The sequence below is a fragment of the Vulpes vulpes genome, chromosome 14 (assembly GCF_048418805.1).
Source record: "Vulpes vulpes isolate BD-2025 chromosome 14, VulVul3, whole genome shotgun sequence".
In the NCBI taxonomy this organism is placed as follows: Eukaryota; Metazoa; Chordata; class Mammalia; order Carnivora; family Canidae; genus Vulpes; species Vulpes vulpes.
The window spans coordinates 86524874-86547657 of NC_132793.1; the positions used below are offsets into that span (position 1 = coordinate 86524874).

The 22784-nt window shown below is 46.2% G+C and overlaps 1 protein-coding gene across 8 annotated transcripts in view; it reads right to left on the minus strand.

Moving 5' to 3' along the window:
* Positions 1–22784, minus strand: part of ENTREP2 (endosomal transmembrane epsin interactor 2) — a 443586-nt gene that overhangs the window by 15219 nt on the left and 405583 nt on the right. For all 8 annotated transcript variants that reach the window (XM_072737076.1, XM_072737072.1, XM_072737074.1 and 5 more), the window contains 3 exons: positions 15159–15266; positions 6154–6314; positions 5397–5532 (listed from right to left, as the gene is read on the minus strand). In XM_072737076.1, the coding sequence (XP_072593177.1) occupies positions 5397–5532; positions 6154–6314; positions 15159–15266 (405 nt within the window). The remainder of the gene's footprint in view (positions 1–5396; positions 5533–6153; positions 6315–15158; positions 15267–22784) is intronic.

The following is a 22784-nucleotide window of genomic DNA, read 5'->3' on the forward strand; positions in this document are numbered from 1 at the left end:
CCACTCCTGGGTTGGGTCAACCAGGTAGTGTCAGAGTTATAAAAAGCTGTTCTTTGGGGGCAACTGTCTGCAATCACAGAAAATGTGAATTAAGATTTTAGGTTAGTTTCTCAAGGCAATCTTCAGAGCAGCTTCACTTTGCAGATGTTTAAGTGTAAAAATAATTGCATTCAAAACTATAAATTCTAACTTTTAGGACCTGTAGTTGGCTGTACCTTGGCCACCTCCAGTGCCTTTCTCACAATTTCTAGTCCCGCATCTCGGGTTTCCTTCCTGCCTGCCAGACGGCCACCAAATTAAAATTCCTAAAGCACCACTGGATCACGTCAACTCCAAATGCCAACGTCTTCAAAGGCACTGCTAGGGTCTGACATCCAAGGTCATAAAATCTGTACCCAAATCATTTCAGTGAACATCCTTCATTACCTTACGTTCCCCAACCAGGCTCCACGTTGACCCATCACCGTGTCTTTGCCGAGGCTGTACCGTGATGACCTTGCCTGTTATTCACACACCCAATCCCGCTCCACCTGTCAAGGCTGGTTCTTCCCCTGAAGCCGGGAGAAGTTTCTTAGAGTTTGTCCTGTCATCATGCCAAACTGTTAGTTCCATGAGGAGGGGATCCAGTTCAGCTCATGGTTCTGTATCCCACAGATCACGGCACAGTCTTTCATGATCCCTGGAATGCAAGTCCCATCATCCACGTAGGAATATCAAACTGGCAAAATCTCAGGAACTTTCCTGCTATAAAAAGGAAGGCACTTCGTTTCATCTTGTCCTGCAGTTGTAGTCTTAAGCCATGGGAAAGAAAAGGATATTGCAAACGAAGTCAGAATGCAACATGCATGTGGCCAATCCAGCAGAGTGAATGGGTCAAAAGCAATGTGCTGAGCCAAGGGGTGCTTTTCCTTCCTGCATAAAAAAATCCCTCCCAGATGCACGGCCTCCTGCCCCTGTACAAGGCCTGCATAATGCGCATTCTGCTTTTCTGTCTTCCTCTCTTTATCCAGACCTGTACTGAGAGGCGATTTCCATGACATTTGTCCATAAGGGGAAGTAATTAACCCTCCTCCCCCCCCCCCCCCCCCCCGGGCCCCCTGGGAGAGAGGATGGTGCTGTAAAGGGGGGGAAGCTCCTTGCTGTCCTCAGATGGGAGGGCTGCCCCAGAGGAGGGGGCAGCTGGCCAGCGCAGCCTTCCCTCTGTGCACGGGAATGAGTTTCATTGACTTCCAGACTTCCAGAGGTGTCTGTGGAATTGAGAAGTGCTGCCAGACCAGGGGGTCCAAGAGAATGGGCCTCCCCTGGAGGGGAGGATGGCAGTGGCCCCTGAATCACCAGATCCTCCCCCCTCCCCAGGAGGGCCAGCCCAGAGAAGGGCCATGCAGACACACATTGCTTCCGCAGATGGTGCTACACAAGGCTCTTGTAAGCTGGCGGTTTCTGAGTCAACGCACTAGGAGACAGGCCTTCCTCCTCCCTGATGATTTTATCATTAAAATGATGTGAAAGAAATCTCCATTTAAAGAGTTCTCAATAGTTCTGGAGAACGGTGTCATATGAGACCCAGTATTATCCTCCCACATACGGACGGTCCCCAACGTACGATGGCTCGACTTAGGATTTTTCAATTTTACGATGGTGCAAATGCGGTTAACACATTTATTACAAAGAAACTGTAGTTTGAATTTTGACTGTTAATTCTTTCCCCCAGGCTAGCAATCTGGGGCAAGATCCTTTCCTGTGATGCTGGGCAGAGGCGGGGGCCCCAGCTCCCTTTCAGTCACTCAGTCACCAGGGTAAACAACCACAGAACTCACAACTATTTTGTACCATAACCATCCTGTTCCTCACTTCTAGGACAGTGTTCAAGAAATTACATGAGATAGCCAACACTTTATTATAAAATAGGCTTTGTATGAGATGGTTGTGCTCAACTGTAGGCTAAAGTAAGTGTTCTGAGCACATGTCAGGAGGGCTGGGATAAGCTATGATGCTCGGTAGGTTAGGGGTATTAAGGATATCTTCAAATTATGTGGGTTTCTCAGGTTATAACCCCGTCATTAGTCAAGGAAGAATTGTATTCTATGCTCCAGAGAAAAAAGAGTAAACCAGCGATAAAACACTCATCAATATCCTTCTGATGTGAAAGTGTGGGGTGGTGCATCAAACGTCACACCCAAATCCAGAGGCCACTTTCCAGGACCTGGGGTCCTTGACAGGATGGAGAAGGACGTTCCACAATCTCATCATTAGGACTGCTGTTGGGGGGTTCTCGCCATCAAGATCCAGAAGCAAAGGGCTCTGAGAAGTCCTGCTGCTCTCCATAGAGTAGTGGGCACATAATCACTCATCCTTCCATGGCATTCTCTTTGCTGGAAATGGGAGTAACAACTCACAAAAGGGAGGATGGAGAGGCAGGCCCAGGTTGGTCCCCAGCATGGATCTGGAATTCTGATGGCCTCTAGCAGCAGGTGGAAGGGTGAGAGCAGAGCTCCTTCTTCTTCCTAAGGCAGCCGTGGAGAAGCACACTTCTGTGGGCTTGCTAGGGGTCTCCAGGCCTGTCTACTGCCCTGCCTGGTGCCCCTGCTGGTTACAGGGCAGAGCTGACCATCTGATGCTTGGTCAGCCTTCCCCTCCTACCTTCAATAGGCTTCCCTCCCTGACCCTGGCTCAGCTGGTCCCATCCTCTGGGCCCTTCCACATCTCCTTGGTAAGCCCTCATGCCCTAAGGCCAACGTCCTTCTAACTATCTCCTAACTTCTCTCCTCCTTGCCAAAGGTCTCACAAGAATTCCCAAAGTGTCTCCTCAGAAGAGCAGCATAGCAGCAGAGCTGGGACTTGGTAGGAAGGCAAATTCTTTACAGGATTCTCCTTCCCAGTCCTGACTCAGAAACTCTGGGGATGGGCTCAGCCATCTGCATTTGATTGACAAGCCTGGGAGGCCCTCTGGAGTCCAAAACCTACCAGCCCACACCCTTGCTACACCTCATGGCCCACCCCCTCCTCTAGCCAGTGCCAGCACCTGCTCCACTGCCCCACTGCAGCTGCTCCTGCTGAAGCTGAAGGAATGCTGCTTTCACCGGCATTCTCTGGATGGTGAGCCAGAGGGAGCCGGGTCAGCCCTCCACAGCCTCTGGCACCACCTGACCCGTCTCTTCCTTCCTGAAGTGCTGTGTCTGTGAGTCCAGGCCCTCGAGGACCCCCTCTGTACTCTATTGACTCTGCAGCCTGTCCTGTTCCTCGAGCACTCAAAGTATTGTCATTCTGTAGTGGTCTCCCACCCCTTCCTGGTTCCCCGGAATTCAGTGACCGCCTCTGTGGCCAACCCGGAGCTCTCCAAGGCCACAAGCTAGAGATCCGATTACCCTGTGGACACCTGCTTGGGAGGTCCTGATGACCCCTGAATCCAACGAGCTGCCTTGAGCAGGTCACCCTCTACCCACGTCACATTCATGTCAGACATCCTGAGCAGCTTTCTGTTTTGAGGACACGCATGCTGTGCTGCCCCTCCTTCTGAGCCTTGCCACCTGCCACAATCTGCTTGGCCTGAGCCCTCAGCTCACAGAGGCTCCCTGGACCCCCCAACTATGAATTGGATGCCCCTGCCCAGTGCCCTCCAGCAGGACAGAGGGCTCCCTCAGAGTCCTTATGACTCTCTTTACAGGACACAGTTCTCATTGGTAATACTGATTTGAATTACTTTTATCATTAAGAGGAAAATAAATCACTTCAGAATGGCAGAACTCTTCACTCAGCTTTTTACGAAATTCAAGAGAAATCCAATTACTGTGTGTTTGAAAACGAGATTTTGCAGGCATGCCTCTCGCTAATAAATCCCCCAACCCCCGGACCCGCAGCTCCCATGCATCTGTTTCTACTGTGGGCAGAAAAAACGGTCAAGAGTCCCTGGCCGAGTCCTGCTCTGCTGTCTGCAGCCTAATGAGCTGGTCCAGGATGCTCCAGGGCAAGAGCAGGAGAGAAGGCCCTTGACTGTCGCCTGTGCAAGGGTGAGCAGTCCCGCCCAGGTGACCCTCAAGGACAATCCTTCTTGCAACAAACATGTGGCCAACATCCCGCTGGGCCTAGAGGTAGGCACATCTTGCCTTCTCTTCCAGTCCCACAACTGTCCAGCCTGCAGAATGTCATCTCCCTTGGGGATGCGATCATCTTCAGAGGCTTGCGGACGCTAAGTCTGATCAGCCATCATGCAAAAATTTCTCCACCCACAGACGTCCCTGTGGGCCAGGAGCTCCTGAGTGGGTGGCTCGGGAAAGGATGGGCACGTCTCCTGGCCTTCTCACTCACCACGTGGGTCCAGGATGTCAGAGGACATTAGAAGGTCTACGCCAAGTCTGAGGCCTGCACCCCTTCCTGGCAGGTGGCTCAGGGTGCTGCTGAGAAGTCCCAAGGTATGTGGGTGCAGACGGGCTCCGGAGAGTGCTATGATGCCCTTCAGTTATTCCTGGTCCTGGTCTTGCCTACTCTCTCCTCTGCCCCGCGCTCAGACCTCAGAACTTGCTGCAGCCTTTGCCTTGGCAGGATTTCTCAGTTCCCTAAATGTGCCCCTTCTCTGCTTATCTGCTGTGCTCCTCACATGTGTCCCCAACCCTGTGGCCTTCCCGCAGCCAGTCCTGCACTCGGGTGCTGTGTGAACTTTTCAGTGTTGCCATCTCTCTGCCCTGGCTAGTGGCCTTCGATATGCCGGAGTGACAACTGTGATGATAACAGTCACAATGACAACGGTACTGTAAAATGGGCAACTGACTTTTGCTAAAACCTGCTCTGTGTTAAGTGCTGTGCTGGATCCATTGCTATATGCTTAGTACTATTATGATCCCCATTTTACAGACGAGGAAACAGATCTGCCAACAGCACATGCCCACTGTGGGTCAGGAACCCCAAGGTGGTGGGAGGGCTTGGCTCCCCCGGCTCAGAGAAGGCCTACTACATCCACCTGGTGGCTCTGGCACCTCCCTGGCCTACAGCTGCCAGGCATCAGGCAGGACTAGGGATCCTGGACTGGTGTCTCACCTCCCCTGTGGACAATGACAGAGGCACGGAGCTGAAATAGGCCGGGGTGCCCTGAGTATGTGGTTCACGGCCTGAGCTCTATCCCCAGGGTCTCTGCTCCCAGGTTTGAACCTGCTCCAGCTCCTTCTGCACTGTGTCCCCAGATATACCACCAGCCGGTGTGAGGCTCAGGGGCATCTGAAAGGAGCTGCGGGGGAACAGCACAAATATTGGGTTGGCATCCTTAGGCCTGGGGTGGGATTTCTGCAGGTTCTACTCTCTGAGCCTGCTGCCTCCTGTCCACAAAACCACAGAGAGAAATACAAACGCAAGGAGTGGGCCTTATTATATATAGGGCAGTGGCTTGTCTGGGGCTGAGGTCTCACCTGGCTGGCGGTGGTCGGGCCCACCACGGCCTCGTAGGGCGGGGGGAGCTCGGCAGGATAGAGCAGGCCGGGGCTGTTGATGGCAACATCATACAAAGTGCTGAATGGAGAGGGAGCAAAGTCCAAGTGGAGGCCCCTGAAAAGGCAGAACCATGACATTGTCGCTCCCGGGAGAAGGAGCCTGTACTGCTAACATTTCTCTTAAAAGCGATCAGACCATCACTCATCAGGGTTTCCCCTGGTCAAATACTCATTGTGTTTTTGAAATAAAAGTCTCATTCGCTAGGCAGTTTTACCTTTTGGCTTTTTCGTTTTGTTTTGTTTCTTCTTTTTTCCTGGAGAGATACTGACATTTTCAATAAACTCTCTGGCCCTGTCCATTAAAATGAAAATAATCATAGAGCCGATTAAATGTTTAATTAAATTTTGCAGGTCATGTTAATGACCATAACTCAATGGCACTTTTGCATTTCAAGAGAACATAACAGAGCCGCTCTTGTCGGGCTAGTTTTGCTTTTTGTGTTTTTTCTCACTGCAGTGAGAGCCAGAGAAACGCTCTCTCTCTAAGCCAGTGCTCTCTCACTGGGCACCGTTCATGCTCTACTCTCTAATCAAACACGCCTTTCAGATGTCCCCTCTCCTCGGCTCAACTGCCCCAGTGCAAACAAGCACGGCTATCGCCTATTCCACATCCTGGACTGTTTCTACCTCCCTTGCATCCCCGAGGGTCGCTGCCACCATCAGCGGCAAGACCCACCTGTGGGCCTCAGCGGTGGGCGTGCAGGTGTACTCTGGCGGGTAATAGGGCGGAGGTGGGAGCGGGGGGATGAACTCATCGAAATCCAGGGTCTGGTGGAGCACGGTGCCATGGGGGGTCACGCAGGCCGGGCTGGCAGAATGCGCCCTTTGCGGAAGGAACTAGAAAACAGAGAGATCCAGAGTTATTCGGGATATCTTGTGTGGCTTGTGTCTAATTAAGCTGATTACACATAAGCTTTAATGGTCTGTTCAGAACTTATGTAATTTAAACCATCGGGCTATGACGGCGAAACACACGCTTCAAAATGATGGCTCCATGAGGAATGCCTCGCCCCCAAACTCCTTCGTTAGGCTTTGTTTCTTGCACTGCTACACAGAATGCCTCCGTTCTCAGGAGAAATAGTCTGGGGAGTCTTTAATTCTATTCCCACCCTGAAATCTTTCTCTTCAGATTATACTACTCAAAGCCCGTGGGTCAAAAGGGTGCCTGACATCCATAAATTCAGATAGCCCTTCCCAAAGTGCATTCGTGAGAAAACACCAGACCTTCCAGATGTTCATCTCCAACCCCCTGTCAAATTCCTACAGTGAAAGAAATTTGGGAAATGCTACAGATCGTTCTCCCCTCTTGGAGCCCTATAACACATGTTAGTGTGTTAAAAGCCCTGAGAAGGTCTGTATTAAAAAAAAATCTGTTTAACCCATTCACAGAACATTTCTCAAATATTTCATTATGGGTCCCTCTGGACACACAGGACGAATGAATACTTCTCGGTCCTAGGATTCGTAAACTTGGTAAAATACTTTTCCCTCAGGAAAAGAAATCATGAGCTCCAGAACATTCTGGGTGCAACCTTAAAGCCAAGATGCTGCTTGAGCAAACAGGTAAAATTGCTTAAACAAAAAGAACCCCACCTCTGCCTAGTTTTCCATTTCTGCCCATGGGAAGCACTGGCCAATAACTTCCCATCCTCTGGTCACTGCTCCCCAGAGGTTACCTGTGGCATGGAGATGTCTGAGCCATTCCTCTATTTCCAATTAATACCTCACTGTGGGTGCCTGCCGGTGCAGGAAGACTCTGTGCTACTCGAACACTGGGACCTCCCACCGCATGGAGGGTGAGGGATGGGTGAGACAATCAACTATACATGGCCGAGCAAGGACAATTCCGCTAGTAAACAAGCTCTCCAAGCACTGTGCAGGGATCTGGAGTCGACAAAGGGTTAATGAAGATGACTCTTGAATGGTTCTGAAAATTGGTAGGATTTCAACAGGTGGGCTTACAAGAAGGTACACCAGGCTCAAGAAGAACAGGTGAGCTGATGAAACGTGTTTAAGAAAAGCAAATTTATATAAGACTCTAGAAGTTAATTCTTAATTCTGGAGGCACTGGGGAGCCAGGGAGGGTGCTAGAGCCAGGGAGTAGCGCTATTAAAGCTGCATGGTAGGATGTGCCTTCTGGTAGCAGTGGGTAGGGTGGTCTGGACTTGATAAGAGTCTGGGTTGGTAGGACCTTTCTGCACAAGCATGGGTGAGGTCATGATCCTGAATGTGATCAAATGCCATGAATTTATCATGCTCTGGATTAACGGAGAAAGAATAGTGACCGTGTCTACACACATAACACATCGGACTGAAATTGTCTCTTCTGGGGTTTCTTAGCACACAGAGCACGTTCCTTGCCTTTTCAGCAGGCCTGAGCCATGGCTTTGTTTAATTATGTGAAACAGAGGTGAGTCAGTGGCTATGAGCTGAATGTGTGTCTATCGTCCTCTGCCTGGGAAAGCTGTCGGCCCTGATGCTTATTGCCCAAAGCAGAGCAGTTAGGACAAGGCCAAATGTCCTTGAGATCTAATAGGGACATATTTTGAATTAGTCTCTATCAGAAATTAGAAAAATCAATAGCACACTCAAGCATGAAATGCAAAAGCCAAAATGCTTTCCTATTACACATACAATCCCACCAGGAATGGGAATAATAAGCATTTTCAAGGAGAGAGGTGTGGCGCTCCAGATGATTCTATTAGCAGGTTTAAATTTGTAGATGCTGCCACACACCAGAGGTTTTTTAAGGGCTAAATGACAGGTTTAACCACTTCTGCTCTAAACTCCAGATCACCTTTCCAGTGGTGTGTTGGCTCCATCTTTGGGGAAGCAACTCAAGACCAGCTTGCTGCAAACTGTCCTATTCACCTAGGTTCCTCAGCCTTCCCAGGCGGAAGCCTGCAAGTGACACTTGACATACACCCACCCCCACCTCCCACCCCCCGCCATCAATATCTCTCTCTAATGAGGTGGGGTCTATCTCTAAGCCCAAGGTCACTGCTCGGAATGGCTCTGAGATGCTAGGGCTGGAAGTCTGCAAACCACGTGGCCCAGACTCCCAGGTCAGTTGGTTCCCTGTTGGGCTCTGCCACCAGGGGGCGTTAGAGGGAGCCTGGAAGAAGAGAGCTCCTGTTCTCCACTCCTACCCCGGTGTTCCACCCTAAGGGGTGGAAGCTGCCTCCATGGATGCTCATCCTGTGTATGCTCCCTCTTCCTGGATGTCCCCCACCTCCCTTTCACCTGGCAACGTCCTAGTCATCCTTCAGGAGCTGGCAGGAATGCCCCCGGCCAGCCCACCCACCACACACTTCATGCAAAGTGTGGCAAAGGAGTGGCCAGGCGCAATAAGCCTGCACCGGGCTGTGGTGGGTGGAAAAGTGGCTCTGAATTGTCACTTCTTTCCCAGGTGGGTCACCTGCAACTGCCCTGGTTGTCCCCGTGGAGTGGAGTGGTGCTGGTACCTGGCTGAGGTGCCCACACACCTGATGCAAGCATCATGCTGCCCAGTGCTTGTCATCCACAATTGAGAAGCGCTTTAGCCTCTCCTCATCTGTCTACTCTGCAGAGGGAACCCCAACGTGGGTGTGCGCTGTCCCTCCAGGTGCACTGGAACCAGGGTGGAGGGCTGGGGTACCACCTGGCCTAGGGCATCTTCCCAAGGCCCATCAATAGAGACCCTAAAATTTGGTTCCATAAGAACAGCCTGGGGTCTGCTGGGGGTGCGAGGAGGTGAGTGGGCTTCGGTGACCCTGGCTGACCACTGAGGGCCCATGAGACTGTGATCACATTTCTGGTCCCTTTGAATCTCGATCCTCCTCCCTGACCCCACCTGGCCTGACAGGTCACACTGGGAAATACCACTTCTCAGTCAGAGACCCAGATGGCAGACTTGTGTGGCTTAAACAAAGGACCAGATCACTGGTATGAGCTCTGCAGCCCTAATACCTCCATCTCCTGCCACAGGGGCTGGTGGGGAAGTAAGGGATGGAGGACAGGACAAGGGGCTAGAATTTCCAGGAACTCTTTGGGTTCTGGGCTGCTTTTTCTCCTCTGGGCAGGCCTGCCAGCCTCCTTTTACATCCCTCCCCAGGCTTCCGACCAGCCCCTCACACCCTCCAGCTTCCCTACCACACTCTAGCTACTGAATGATTGCCCACATCTTTGAGATTTCCCATAAGGACTAAGAAATACAGGGCAATAGCCCTCTTCCTCTACCCTTCCCGAGACTTGGCAGAAATACTCTAATATTACTACAGGAGAAGTTTTCTTAATCGACTTTTCATCGCCAACTGACCGGATGAGCTGGGTTTCCCCTCCTGGTACAGACCCTGCAGTCCTGCCTGCCTGAGGCACACTGCTGCTCTCTGGTCCTGCCAGGACGCCAGGCATGCCAGGTGCCTTCCCTGTCTACCCGGGGCACAGGGGTGCATTCCCGAACAGCTAAAGGCCAGTTTAATTACTGCTGTAATTCATCATGACATGAATGCAGGTGAGAGAACTTGCTTGTTCTATGAGAACCCAGTCGAATGCTTTGGAAAGACTTGACAAAGGAGAGCTACTGAGCAGAAAGTGCTGCCAAGCTGGGTCCTGGCCAGGCAGCTATAAGGGAGTGGACAAGAGTCATAAAACATCCAGGGGAGACCTGCATTCTGCTCACTTTGCAGGTCTCTCGCTCCAATTTAAAGGAACTGAATCTGGAAATCACAGATGGTGCAACTTTTATGAAGTTTATACAAGAAATACAACTTGAAACACCAAGACATAGACCCACAATTGAACAGAAGATCTTGGCCCCAAATCAAAACCCTGGTGGACAGAGGCTCATCTGCATATTTAAAGTCAAAATGTTTGCAGCATATTCCTTTCACTGTTAGGACTGTCTGCTGTAACTAGCCTTTAAGATATAGGGGGCGCCTGGGTGGATTGGTCAGTTAAGCATCTAACTCTTGATTTCGGCTCAGGGTGGTGAGATCCAGCCGTGAGTCAAGTTCCACATTCAGTGTGGGTCTGCTTGAGAGTCTCTCTCTCCTCCTCTCCCTCTGCCACCCCCCCCCCAAAAATAAATAAATAAAATCTAAAAAAAAAAAGATTAATCTGACACTTAGTTCTAGTCTGATAGATAAGTAGCACCTACTACACAGAGATGTTTCTGTTAAACCCAGACCTCAAGGAAGATCACTGTGGGTCCAAGGAGGGCCAGTCTCTGTGGGGCACTGGGGTGAGCTGGAGAGGTGAAAATACTGGTAAATCTGAGTGATTCTGGGAATTCCAGAGGGTGGTGTTACAACCACCCTTGACCCTTTGCTAGTTCCATGGGCAAAGACCACAGCAAGCATGTCTGGGAAAGGCGTGGCACTGCACTTTCTGGAGGTGTTCTGCTTTACAGGGCATATGACTAGTGTTGAGAACATAAATGACAATAATAAAAGATGAAGTTCACAAGCAAGTGCCTAATGGAGGCACATGTAATAGCATATGATGTCCCTTAAAGTGGCTGGCAATAAAGTTCATGAGGAGGAAAGAGCTACATGAAAAAATGGGAAAAATGAAATTACGCTCAAGGAATAAAACTAAAAATGTGAGATTAGAGGCACAGAGGTAAAAGCTTTCTCCACAAAACTATCAATAAACTGAATTTTATAATCAGTTGCCTTTTGCCACTATTTCCCAAACATATTAGAGTACTTCAGCCTTATAAATTCTGATGCTAGACATCAAACTTTGCATCTCATGTATACATGCATTCATGATATAAGTTCCAAAAATGGTTAATTATCCCAAGATGTGAATCCCCAGAAGTAAGGAGGAATTATGGGTTCCCCTGGAGCCAGGCTAAGGCCCTCACTGTGAGTCAGTCTGCTGTCTGGAGTGCCTCGTAGCCTTTGGTGCCTAAACGACAATCATGAGAATTATCTTGCTTCCCGTTTCTGTTTTTGGAGCAGAGCTGGAACTTAATGGTACTTATGAAACAACATGTATGCAGACACCTCCTATATTTTTAAAAAGTTGTATCCCAACCCCTACTAATTGTCTCACTCACATCAAAATTGACAGCAATATATCTAGGGACCCTTTTTCACCGAATCTTTCCAAAGCACTTTTTTTTTTTTTTTTTTTTTTTGGTTAAGCAATAATCTTTTTTGCACTCACATTTCATTGGCTTATGTAGCACTACAGTATGTACTCACAAGCCAAATACCACTGGCCTAGACTGGTTTGGGGACAGCTACAATTGTCCCTTGGAAAACTTGTGACCCAACTGCTGGGAGCAGAGCTGGCATGTGGGTGAACCCCAGAAGCTGCCAGTGGGTGGCTGTGCCATGAGGAGTGGGCAGGGCACATTATGGGTGGGATAGAGAACCGTGGTCACTGAACCAATGGGTTTAGCATAAGTAGACCAAGAGAGCTAGGACTGTATGTGCAAGGAGCTTCTGGTAGCACCATCTGCACAGGCCTAAACAAAACCAAAATCAAAACCAAGAAACGACTCAAGCACCCACACATAGAGAAGTGGCCAATTGATTGACATTACATCCATGGTACAGATCAATGTTGACATGAAGACATTTCTGTGTATATTGACATAGAGGATGTCTGTGATAGTTTCAGGTTATAAAGTCAAGTTTCAGAGTGATATGAATGGTGTGATTCCATGTAGTTAAAAGGAAGACAACAAGGGGCAGCTGTGTGGCTCAGTCATTTAAGCATCTGCCTTTGGCTCAGATCATGATCCCGGGGTCCTGGGATGGAGCCCTGTGTTGGCTCCTAACTCAGCAGGGAGTCTGCTTCTTTCTTCCCCCTTGCTTGTGCTCATGCTGTCTCTCCCAAATAAATTAATATTTAAAAACAAAAAAAGGAAGACATAAGGGAAGAATGGAGGGAAGGAGGGACAAGGAAGATAGACTATTTGTTTATGTTAATATAAACCTAAGAAATCAAGAAAGAAATGGAAGGATTTGCTGTAAACTTTCCTCAGGAGTATGAGGTGGGAGAAGGTAAGTTATTAACTTTGTCTTTATATATCTCTCTATTTTTCTTGTTTCAGTGATCATATGTTACTTCTTTAATTAAGTAGTCTAATGAAGTGAAGTCAGAAAATTAAAGTCAAGTCAAATTAAAGCTGGAAAAAGAGCAGAAGACTTTTCTAAAAAATTAAAAAGAACTTGTGAGGCATGCTCATGAATAACTCAATTCCAGGTTCCATCCCTCGGGTCGAACCATAAGCCCCTGGGCCTCCCCTCTTCTCCTTTTTCCCAGATGTGGCCTGTGTGGCCAGCCTTGCCCAGCCTCTGACCCATGTGGTAAAAGCCAACCTCCTCCACGTGGCCAGCAGGGTTTTTCAAAGCCCATGCAAATGTACTATCTGATTCCTCCCTCAGCGGCCCCATGAGGACAGCAAAGTATGAACAGTCTTACATAGAGCAGAGAAAACTGGGATAAATAGGCAGTGACATGCCCCAAGGTCACCCACTGGTCCCACAAGGCACCATGGTCATGTGCCACTAGTTCCCTTTTGACTCCCCAGAGATGCTGCAGGTCAGCAGCACAGCCAGGGACTCAGAAGGAGAGCAGAGCCTTGTCTGGTCCCATAACCCCTGGTAGCAAAGGGAAAAGGACTCACCAGCAGGGATTTAACAAATTTCTACTTCCATGCTAGGGGCTAGAAGCAAACTTACCCCTGAATACCCAGCAAGAGAAAAACCAGAGGTCCTGATGGTGGCTGTGTTCATTATGACAAGACCTCACTTCCCTATGGTGTTTTATAGTTGACAGTAGATCAAGGACCATGGCACTCATGGTCATGGCTGCAGGAGATTCCCAATAACAAATCAATACTCCCCCCGCATTTAAGAGTCAAATAGGTCACACTTCTTGAATGTTCACCAGGTATGCCATTAGGTCCTCTTTGGAGGTGAGGAAACCAAGGCTCTGGTAGGTTTGGTGACACATCTAGAGTCACTTGCTTCATATGCAGAAGAGGTGGAACTCTGACCCAGACGTGGCTGATTCCAGGCCCACTCAGGTGCCACATGGTGGAATGACAGCATGACCCTGCATCGATGTTATTGCTGTATATGCCGTCACAGCCACCGTACACCTGATTTGGATTTAGTTGGTAATTTTCACTCTAATGCTTCAAACCAGGGAAGGCAAACTTTTACACTGATAGCCCTTTGGTTCTGTTAGTTTGGTCAAATTGGTGTGGTATTTACAAATCAATAGTAAAATGTGCGGAGGTGAGTAGAACCCCACGGTACTTAACCTTTCCTTTATACAACACACCAGAGAAAATCACCAACATGAGGCCTCGGTGAGCGAGGCCAAAAGTTCATCACAGCTGAATAACTGTTTAATTAGATCCCTTTCAGAAAACTGCCACCTCTCAGAAAGGTCAGCCCGGCTGTGACAGCTGTGTAGATATACACTGGGACAAAGAGGCGGACGTTGCATATGATTAGAACCAATGAATTTTTAACATCTTGGTAATGATGCTCTCTGGCCCTGTAACTTGATGAACTGATGTATTGCCATGGGGTGGATAAGAAAGAGCAAATAAAACAGCCTACTACAAGAATAACTTGCTTTTTCTTTTATGAGATGCCTAAGACACTGAGAGGGAAGCAGGGTAGGTCTTGAAGAAGCAAAAAGAGAGAGACAGAGACAGAGATGAAGACAGAGACAGACACACGGATGATTCTACCCTTAGCACTGGAGAATGTATCTTCCCATCAGTTTCTGGTTTTTGTAATGTTTTTAGTGGTAATATACTGTACAGTGGGCTGCGTTTCATTCACGTCCAAATAATGAAGAGCCTTCATTATTTATTAAGCGTGTACTTATAAATGTATATTAATAAGTGTGTGACCCTTGGTTCTATTCTCATTTCTCCCCCGTGGGAGCAGCAGTTCTTGGACTGTAAGACCAAGAACTGGTAGGGGGGCGGTGGGTAGTGTCAAATGATGGCCAGCTAGTGACTCCGCCACTAAATTATGAGCTCAGGGTTAATTAGCAAATCTAAAAAGCACAGATGAGCAGTTTTTCAATTTGAAAGGAACTCATTTTCTAAAAAACCTTCCTTTATTAAAAGAAAATTCTGCAGCTTGAGGAAGCACTTTGCTCTGGAGGTTCTGGGCCCAGAGGGTGTCTAGGGCTATAGGACTGTTACTAAAATTACTCAAAGGCACACACAAGGGGCCATCCAGAGGACAAAGAGGGTGGCAGGACTCTGTTAACATGCGACTCCAATGATGCCTAAAAGAAATACATTAGTGGCACCAAATGTACAGGTTCTCAGCATGAGGTGACTGCCAAGCACCATGGACTCTCAGGGCCCATTACCCTTGGGACTTCTGGTTGGAAGCTACAAGTGTCTACTCTCTGTTGCTCTTTCTCTTTCTTTCTTTCCTTTCTTTCTCTTTCTTTCTTTCTTTCTTTCTTTCTTTCTTTCTTTCTTTCTTTCTTTCAAGATTGTATTTACTCATGAGAGACACACAAAGAGAGAGGCAGACACAGGCAGAGGGAGAAACAGGCTCTCTGTGGAGAGCCTGATGCTGGACTCAATCCCAGGAGCCCGGGATCATGACCTGAGCCAAAGGCAGATGATCAACCACTGAGCCACCCAACTGCCCCCCCCTCCATTGGTTTCAAAGTAGCTTGGGAAGGAAGGGGCCCACTCACCATCTGCAGGACATCGGAAGAGACCATCTGCATGCAGCACATGGCTGTGGCCAACGCGCACACGATGGTGGAGAGGACATTGAGGGCACACACACTGAAGAGGAGATCCTGTGAGAGAAAAATGCAGCAGAATGTCAGTCTCATCTGACAACATGGCAGATCCTTAGCATTTCCATCAAGGTCGGTAATGAGTATGGCCAAATGCCATCCACTCCACGTAGGTTTTTCTTTTGTAGCTTTTTGTTCATTTTTTTTTTTAATAATCAAAACTGGCCTTTAACAGAGACACATTTGTTATCCTTCTACGGTGCTGATCAAATTATTCTTAGATACTAAATGATGTATTTCACACTTTCAATCACTACCAGGCACTCACTGTCTGAGAAAATCTTGAAATCATCAACATTTCAGTGGGTGGGCTATCTTTGGCAATTAAAATATAACTCAAAATTTTGAAGAGTTTAGTAAAATGCCAAGCTTTTTAATTAAACTAAAAAAAAAGATTTTATTTATTATTCATGAGAGACACACAGAGAGAGGCAGAGACATAGGCAGAGGGAGAAGCAGGCTCCCTTTGGGGAGCCTGATGTGGGACTTGATCCCAGGACCCTGGGATCACGACCTGAGCCAAAGGCAGATGATCAGCCACTGAGCAACCCAGACATCCCTTAATTAAACTTTTTACCTTGAAGTACCAGTAGATTCACAGGCAGGTGTAAGAAATAATACAGAGAAGTCCTGCCTACCCTTTGCTCAGTTTCCTCCATGGTAGCATCTTACAAAACTATAGTAAAATATCATGACCAGGACTGATAAGTGATGTAGTCAAGATCTAGAACATTTCTATCACCACAGGGATCCCCACCCCACGGTGACCTGTCAGAACACACGTACCCCTCTCCCCCTCCTTCAGCTCCATCTCTCATTCCCAAACCCTATTAACCGTTAGTCTGGTCTCCATTTTTATAATTTTGTCCTTTCAAGAATGGTACACGAGTGGAATCGTACAGCACATAACCTTTCAAAACTGGATTCTTTCACTCAGCATAATTCCATCAAGATTCATCCACTCTGTTCCATGTGATCATTCCTTTTAATTGTTGAGCTGTATTCCATTGTGGATATACCACAGTTTGCTTACTAGGGCATCATGTGAGAAATATCTGTTGTTTTCAGTTTGGGGCTGTTACAAATAAAGCTGCCATGAATGTTTGTGGGCAGGTCTTTGTGTGAACCTAAGTTTTTACTTCCCTGGGAAAAATGTCCAACAGTACAATTGCTGGGTCAGATGGTAATTGAATGCTTAGTTTTGTAAGAAACTGCCAAATTGTTTTTCCAAAGTGGCTGAATCATATTACTTTCCTACAGAAATGTATGAATGTCAGTTTCTCTGTTTCCTTGCCCACATTTGGTATCACTATTTTTATTTTAGCCATTCTGATAAGTGTGCAATGATATACCATGATATACCATGTCTTTTTATTTTTTTATTTTTTTTTACCATGTCTTTTTAATGGCTGAATAATATCCCACTGTGTATATATATACACCACATCTTCTTTATCTATTCATCTGTCAGTGAAAATTGGGCTGCTTCCATAATTTGGCTATTGTAAATAATGCTGCTATAAACATAGGGATACATGTATCCCTCTGAATTAGTGTTTTAAATTTTTTGGGTAAATACCCAGTAGTGCAATTACTGGATCATTGGGGTAGTTCTATTTTTAACTTTTTGAGACACCCCCATACTGCTTTCCAGAGTGGCTGTGCCAGTTGGCATTCCTACCAAAAGTGCAAGAGGGTTCCTTTCTCTCCACATCCTCACCAACATTTATTGTTTTTTTGTGTTTTTGATTTTAGCCATTCTGACATGTGTGGGGTGGTATCTCACTGCAGTTTTGATTTGCTTGAAATGTATTTCTTAAATAATAATACTTGAAAGTTAAAATCCTCCTTGATCTGAGGCTACAGAACAGATGTTGTATTGATAGGCCTGAAAACAACATTAATTTCATTGTATGTCCATCAGAATCAGTCTGTATTTGGAATCTTTGAAGCCAGGCATTGACTTTTCCTTTCCAGCTACAGACATCCTAGATGGATGGCATCTTATTCCAAAATGAGGTTATTTTGCTGACATTGAAAATCTACTGTTGAGTGTAGCCACCTTCATTAACTTAGATCTTCTGGATAACTAGTTGCAGCTTCTACATCAGCACTTGCCATTTCACCTTGCACTTTGATGTTATGGAGATGGCTGTTTCCCTTAAACCTCAAGAAGCAACTGCTACTAGCTTCAAACTTTCCTTCTGAGCTTCCTCCCTCTCTCAGCCTTTGTAGAACTGAAGAGAGATAGGGCCTTGCTTTGGATTAGGCTTTTGTTTAAGGGAATATTGTGGCTGGCTTGATCCTCTTTCCAGACCACTACACTTTCTCCTCATCAGCAATAAGATTCACTTTCTTAACATTCATGTGTTTACTGGAATAGCATTTTTAATTTCCTTCAAGAACTTTTCTTTTGTACACAAATTGGATAGCCGGTGCAAAAGGCCTAGCTTTTGGCCTATCAGAGCTTTCAACATGCCCTTTTCACTAAGCTTAATCATCACTAGCTTTTAGGTTAAAGTGAGAGACATCCAATTTGTCCCTTCACTTGAACACTTAGAGGCTTTGTAGGGTTATTAGTTGGCCTAATTTCAACATTGTTGTCTCCCAGGAAGCAAGGAGACTCAAGGACAGAGAGTGAGCTACAGAATGGCTAGCCAGTGGAGTGGTCAGAATACATATAATATTGATCAATTAAGTTCACCATCCTATACATGGGCATGGTCTGTGATGCCCCAAAACAATCATAATAGTAATATCAGAGATCACTCCTCACTGGCCACCATAACAAATATAATAACAATGAAAGTTTGAAATACTATGAGAATTGCCAAAATATGAAAGAGATAGGTAATGAGGAAATGTTGGAAAAACGTTGCCAATAGATTTGCTCAAAGCAAACCTTCAATTTGTAAAAAACGCAGTATCTGAGAAGTACAATAAAACCAAGCACAGTAAAACAAAGTATTCCTGTTATGATATCTCCTCCAATCTAATCTTATTCATACAAAAATGTACAAAATACTGTACATACTCAAAAAGCTATCAGGAAAAAAATGGATCTTTCACCTAAAAGACAATGGTATTAATGAGGCTAGTTTCAATGATCGAATCAAGGGGTTGACAAATCCTCAAGAGAAAATATACTCATTGTATTTCCTCATGGAATGCTTGATATATGCACTAGGTATGTGTCCAAATGACCTTTTGGTCTGAGAGCCTTCCCAGTGGTTTTACTCATATATACATGAAATGTATTCTTATCTATACCATCCTTTAAGAAAGTTCCCCAATCTCCTGTAAATTATTGTGATCACACCTTTGTGCAACCCCTTTCCCTGCTCATTTGCTCTCAAAGCTGCCTTGTAAAATAGCCAAAAGGAGGATGATAATGATAATATTATAGGGCACAAAATTAACATACCATGTTTAAACATATCCCCAATGTTAAATCATTCAATGACAATGTGAAGAGAGAAAATCTTGTTTGTAAGATTTGTTAGAAGAGAGAAGAGTTTGGTCTAGGGCTAAGTATTCCCCATTCCTGAGGTAAGAGTGTTCTGGGCCCTCTGAACAAGGTGGGAACAGGTGCTACTCTCAGGCCTGCACCAATTTCTAAACCTTTTTCTGTGATTCTTTTTTACGATTCCAATATTTTCTTCATATGCATGGGCTAATCAATATTCGATTGACTACTCCAGGGGGATCCTCTGAAGATCTCAAAATTCTCTTCCCTCCACTACTCTTGTCCTGGGAACTCTAGTCCCCAGGCCTTAGTCTCCCTAATTTTCTTAGCTCTATGTCCCCAACTCTGGGAGTCTGCAGGGATCTTCCTGAGATCCCCTATGACCTGGCGGCTTCGAGGCTATAAGCTGGGGCCCCTCGAGGGCTTACCTCATTTGTTGACCATATTTCAGGATCACTGTCCTTATTGCCTGGTGTGTCTTCACATTTTGTCTCTTTTGGTTTTTCTTGGCTAGGACCGTGGGGAGTCACTTTAGGTGGGAGACTAAATCCAGTCCTTATAATTCCATCTTGGTCAAAAGCTCTTGGTGGCTTTTTTGGTTTTCATTTCCTAAGTGGTTGCAGCAGGAGTTAGACAGCTGCCTTAAGTTCTTGTGCAACATTACTATGGCCATCCCGAATGTCCTCCCTGCCCCTGTAGCCACTAAAGATGGGGCAGGGTGGGAGCTCAGTTGTGGAAGAATACATGCACAGATGTGGTTGGAGAGAGGCTGAGGAGCTTGGATTTTATTCTCTAAGTGATGTGATACCTCTGAAGATGTGTTGATGTTGGGAAAGAGACAATACAACCTATTTTCACAAATGACTGAGACACCTTTTGTAGGGCCAACTGCAGAAGCTGGGATGTAACAGGTGCTCAGTAAACATGTGTTGAAATGAGAGGGTGGAAACATGGGGGTGAGCACGTTGCCACTGCAGCAGAAGGGTGAAACCAGAGCACGTGGAGGAACATGGAGACTGGGAGTCTTAGAATGACTATGAAGCTGAAATCAACAGGGCATGGCCACTGGTTGGGGACAGACCAGCATGAGGGAGAAGAATGAGAGTAGGAGATGATTCTGAGGCATATATTGAGAATGAGAGCCTGATGCTAGCAGTATGCCAGGGGCCTGTGGGAAAGAGGCAGTCTTTGAAGAATAACCAGTGTGATCTGGGACACATAAAGCTGGTTGCCAGGGACCTGCCCACAGAGATGTTCATGATCAGTTAGAAAGGTGGGCCTGGAGCTCATGATGAAGATCAGGACAGGAGATGCAGACTAGGTGTCATCCCTACAGAATCAATATGTGTCTTCCTCTGTGGGTACCCTTTGATATATCTGATGACCTGGGGTTTACTCATTCCCTCTTCCAGATCCACCAGACTGCAGGGGATTAGGGTGCTTCAGACTCCCCAGAGAAGAGGGCATTCCTGGATGAAATTGCCATGATCACCTTAAAGATACACCAGAGATAACCTGAGATAGTATGTAGAAATCTTAAATATATATATATATATATATATATATATATATATATATATATATCAGGGGGTAATTTTAAAAACTAGAACCAATATAGTGACAGCTCATAATGTACCATAACCAAAAATATAATCAATGCCTTAATTTTGTCCTCAACCTAAAAATTTCAACTTTATTGACCATATATTCCACTGTTATGAAAAGAAATGCCCTTCTGAAAAGAACATTAACTTTGTATATACTCTCATTTGCAACCAAATAAAACCTCTCAAAAATACCCCACAAATCACATCCTTTTTTTGAATATGCATCATGAGGCAAACACCGCTTTATGTCTCATGGAGTGTATTCATTTGAAACACACACCAAAAAAGACTTTTTTTCTTCTTCTTCCAGTTGTTAAAATGCTTGGCTTCCCCCCCCCCCCCCCGATAATGGCACACCACCTGGAATTATGCTTATGTGTTTCTTTGGAATTCTCTTTCTGGCTTAAATAATACCTTTACTTCTGCCCTTTGACAGCGTTATCAGAGATTCCTCCGCAAGCACTGAAATCCATGTTCTATAAAATATTTTTATAAGGTCATTCAAAATGGCAAGTGTGAAAACAAGGCATGTCTTCACTGTGGATGCTAAGTTTCGCTGCCAGCCACTGTGCATACTCACTCCAATAAAATTTGCCCAGAGGACAAATGGTCTTATGTTCATTTCTATTAGCTCCCCGACCATTTGTCCCCCTACATATTTCTTTTCTTTCTTTGAATTAAAAAAGAGATCCCATAGGAGACCATTATCAGCCACAGCATAAAAATTAAGTGAGGAGACCATAGCTAACAGTAATTTTATGTCTGTTATAATTAAGGGATGGGAGTTGGGCTTTATCAGAATTATCCTATTGAAGCTTATTAATTACTCAATGCAGGGATGTCTATCTTAGAGGGTCTTTCATGGTAGGAATGGGACTCAAATGTGGAAAAACCGGACGTTAGAAAAGGTGGATGGAAGTGTAGGGGATTATGACCAGAGACACTATGCTATCCCCATCCTGCTCTGTGTTCCAGGTGGGTAGGGCCATCCTTGGTAACTTCCAGGGCTTAGAATCTCCTGCATGGAAGCATAAGGTACACTCGCAATTGGGTCGTTCTGCTCTGAGCATGAAGCAAAAGATTTCAAAACTCTGCACAAGTAGTTCTCATGTCACCAGCTTGAATGCAAGCATCCTCTGTGGGTCTTTTCCATCTGTCCCCTGCTCCCGAATCCCAGGCCTGTCCAGTTCAGGCCTTCATTCACACCTACATTCCTGGACAACCTACCCCAGCTTCCCAACTGCTCTCTGCCTCTTCTGACCCACCCTACCCAGGTGGAGTATTCTCTAATTGCAGTCCTTTCTTATGTGACTTTGCCTCTTGAATCCAAATGTGACTCCAGTTTCAAGGTCCAGGTTGAATCTCATTTCCCCCAGGGTCTTCTTCTCCAACAGCCGATATCCCAGGGAATTTTTCCTCCTTTGAAGCCCCAGGATGACCTGCCCCATGTATTCTTGATTGCACTGTGATGTTAGACACTGGCCATAGACTGTTACCTGACATTGCATGCAGATCTGCGTTGGGAGGGGCAATCTGCCAAGGACCCTGAGCATACCTGCAAACTCCTGCTGGGCTTGCCGAGAAGAGAAACCTGGACTGCTCATTACCCCACTCGTTTCCCAGGGTTGGGTTTGCAAGAAGCAACCTTGAGGAAGGAGGTATCCTTAACCTCAGACAAAGTGTAGGCTTATTACAAATGCAGCAAATTCTCCAGGCTCAGGGATTCTCTCCCATAATGCAGTCTCACTGCGTGTGCAGGCATTCATGATGGGCCCTTTGCAATTGTCCCAAAAGACTTGAGGGCCACAGGGAACTGACACAAACCAACATGAAGTTCTGGCAGTTGCTTTTGCCATGAGTAACAGAGTCCTTTGTCTCTGAGTCAGGGGTCTCATGTCTTCTGCCTGAGAAGTGACAGTAAATGCAACAGGCTACTTTGTTAGCTTGAGAGCAAGTACAATCTCAGACCCTGCATAGTTCCTGACAGTATATTTCCATTTTAATTTTGAGAGGACAGCAAGAACAGAGACCCAGTCTTCTGTTATTATTTATAATAGAATACCTCATTCAAAATAAGCGACTGGTAAACATTTGTTTGAAAATGTACAGGATGTTTCATTGTTCTTTTCTGAGTTTTAAGAGAAGACTGGAAGGAAATGAGATGCTGAATTTCTAAATTTCCAACCACACACACAGAAAAATTCACCATCACCCAAGTAAATTCATGGATAAGCAAAGACTCTGAATTAGAACTCTCATTGGTAGTATGATCTGTGTGTGTGTGTGTGTGTGTGTGTGTGTGTGTGTATGTGTAAAATTTGTGACTTCTCTTTTCCATAAAATTTTTCAAGTGATGAGCACATCTTGGAATAGATCCCAGGCCATTTAATTTGTCTCTGTAGAAAGCAGTTCTTGCAGACAGAGGTCTTTGTGGCTGGCTTGAAT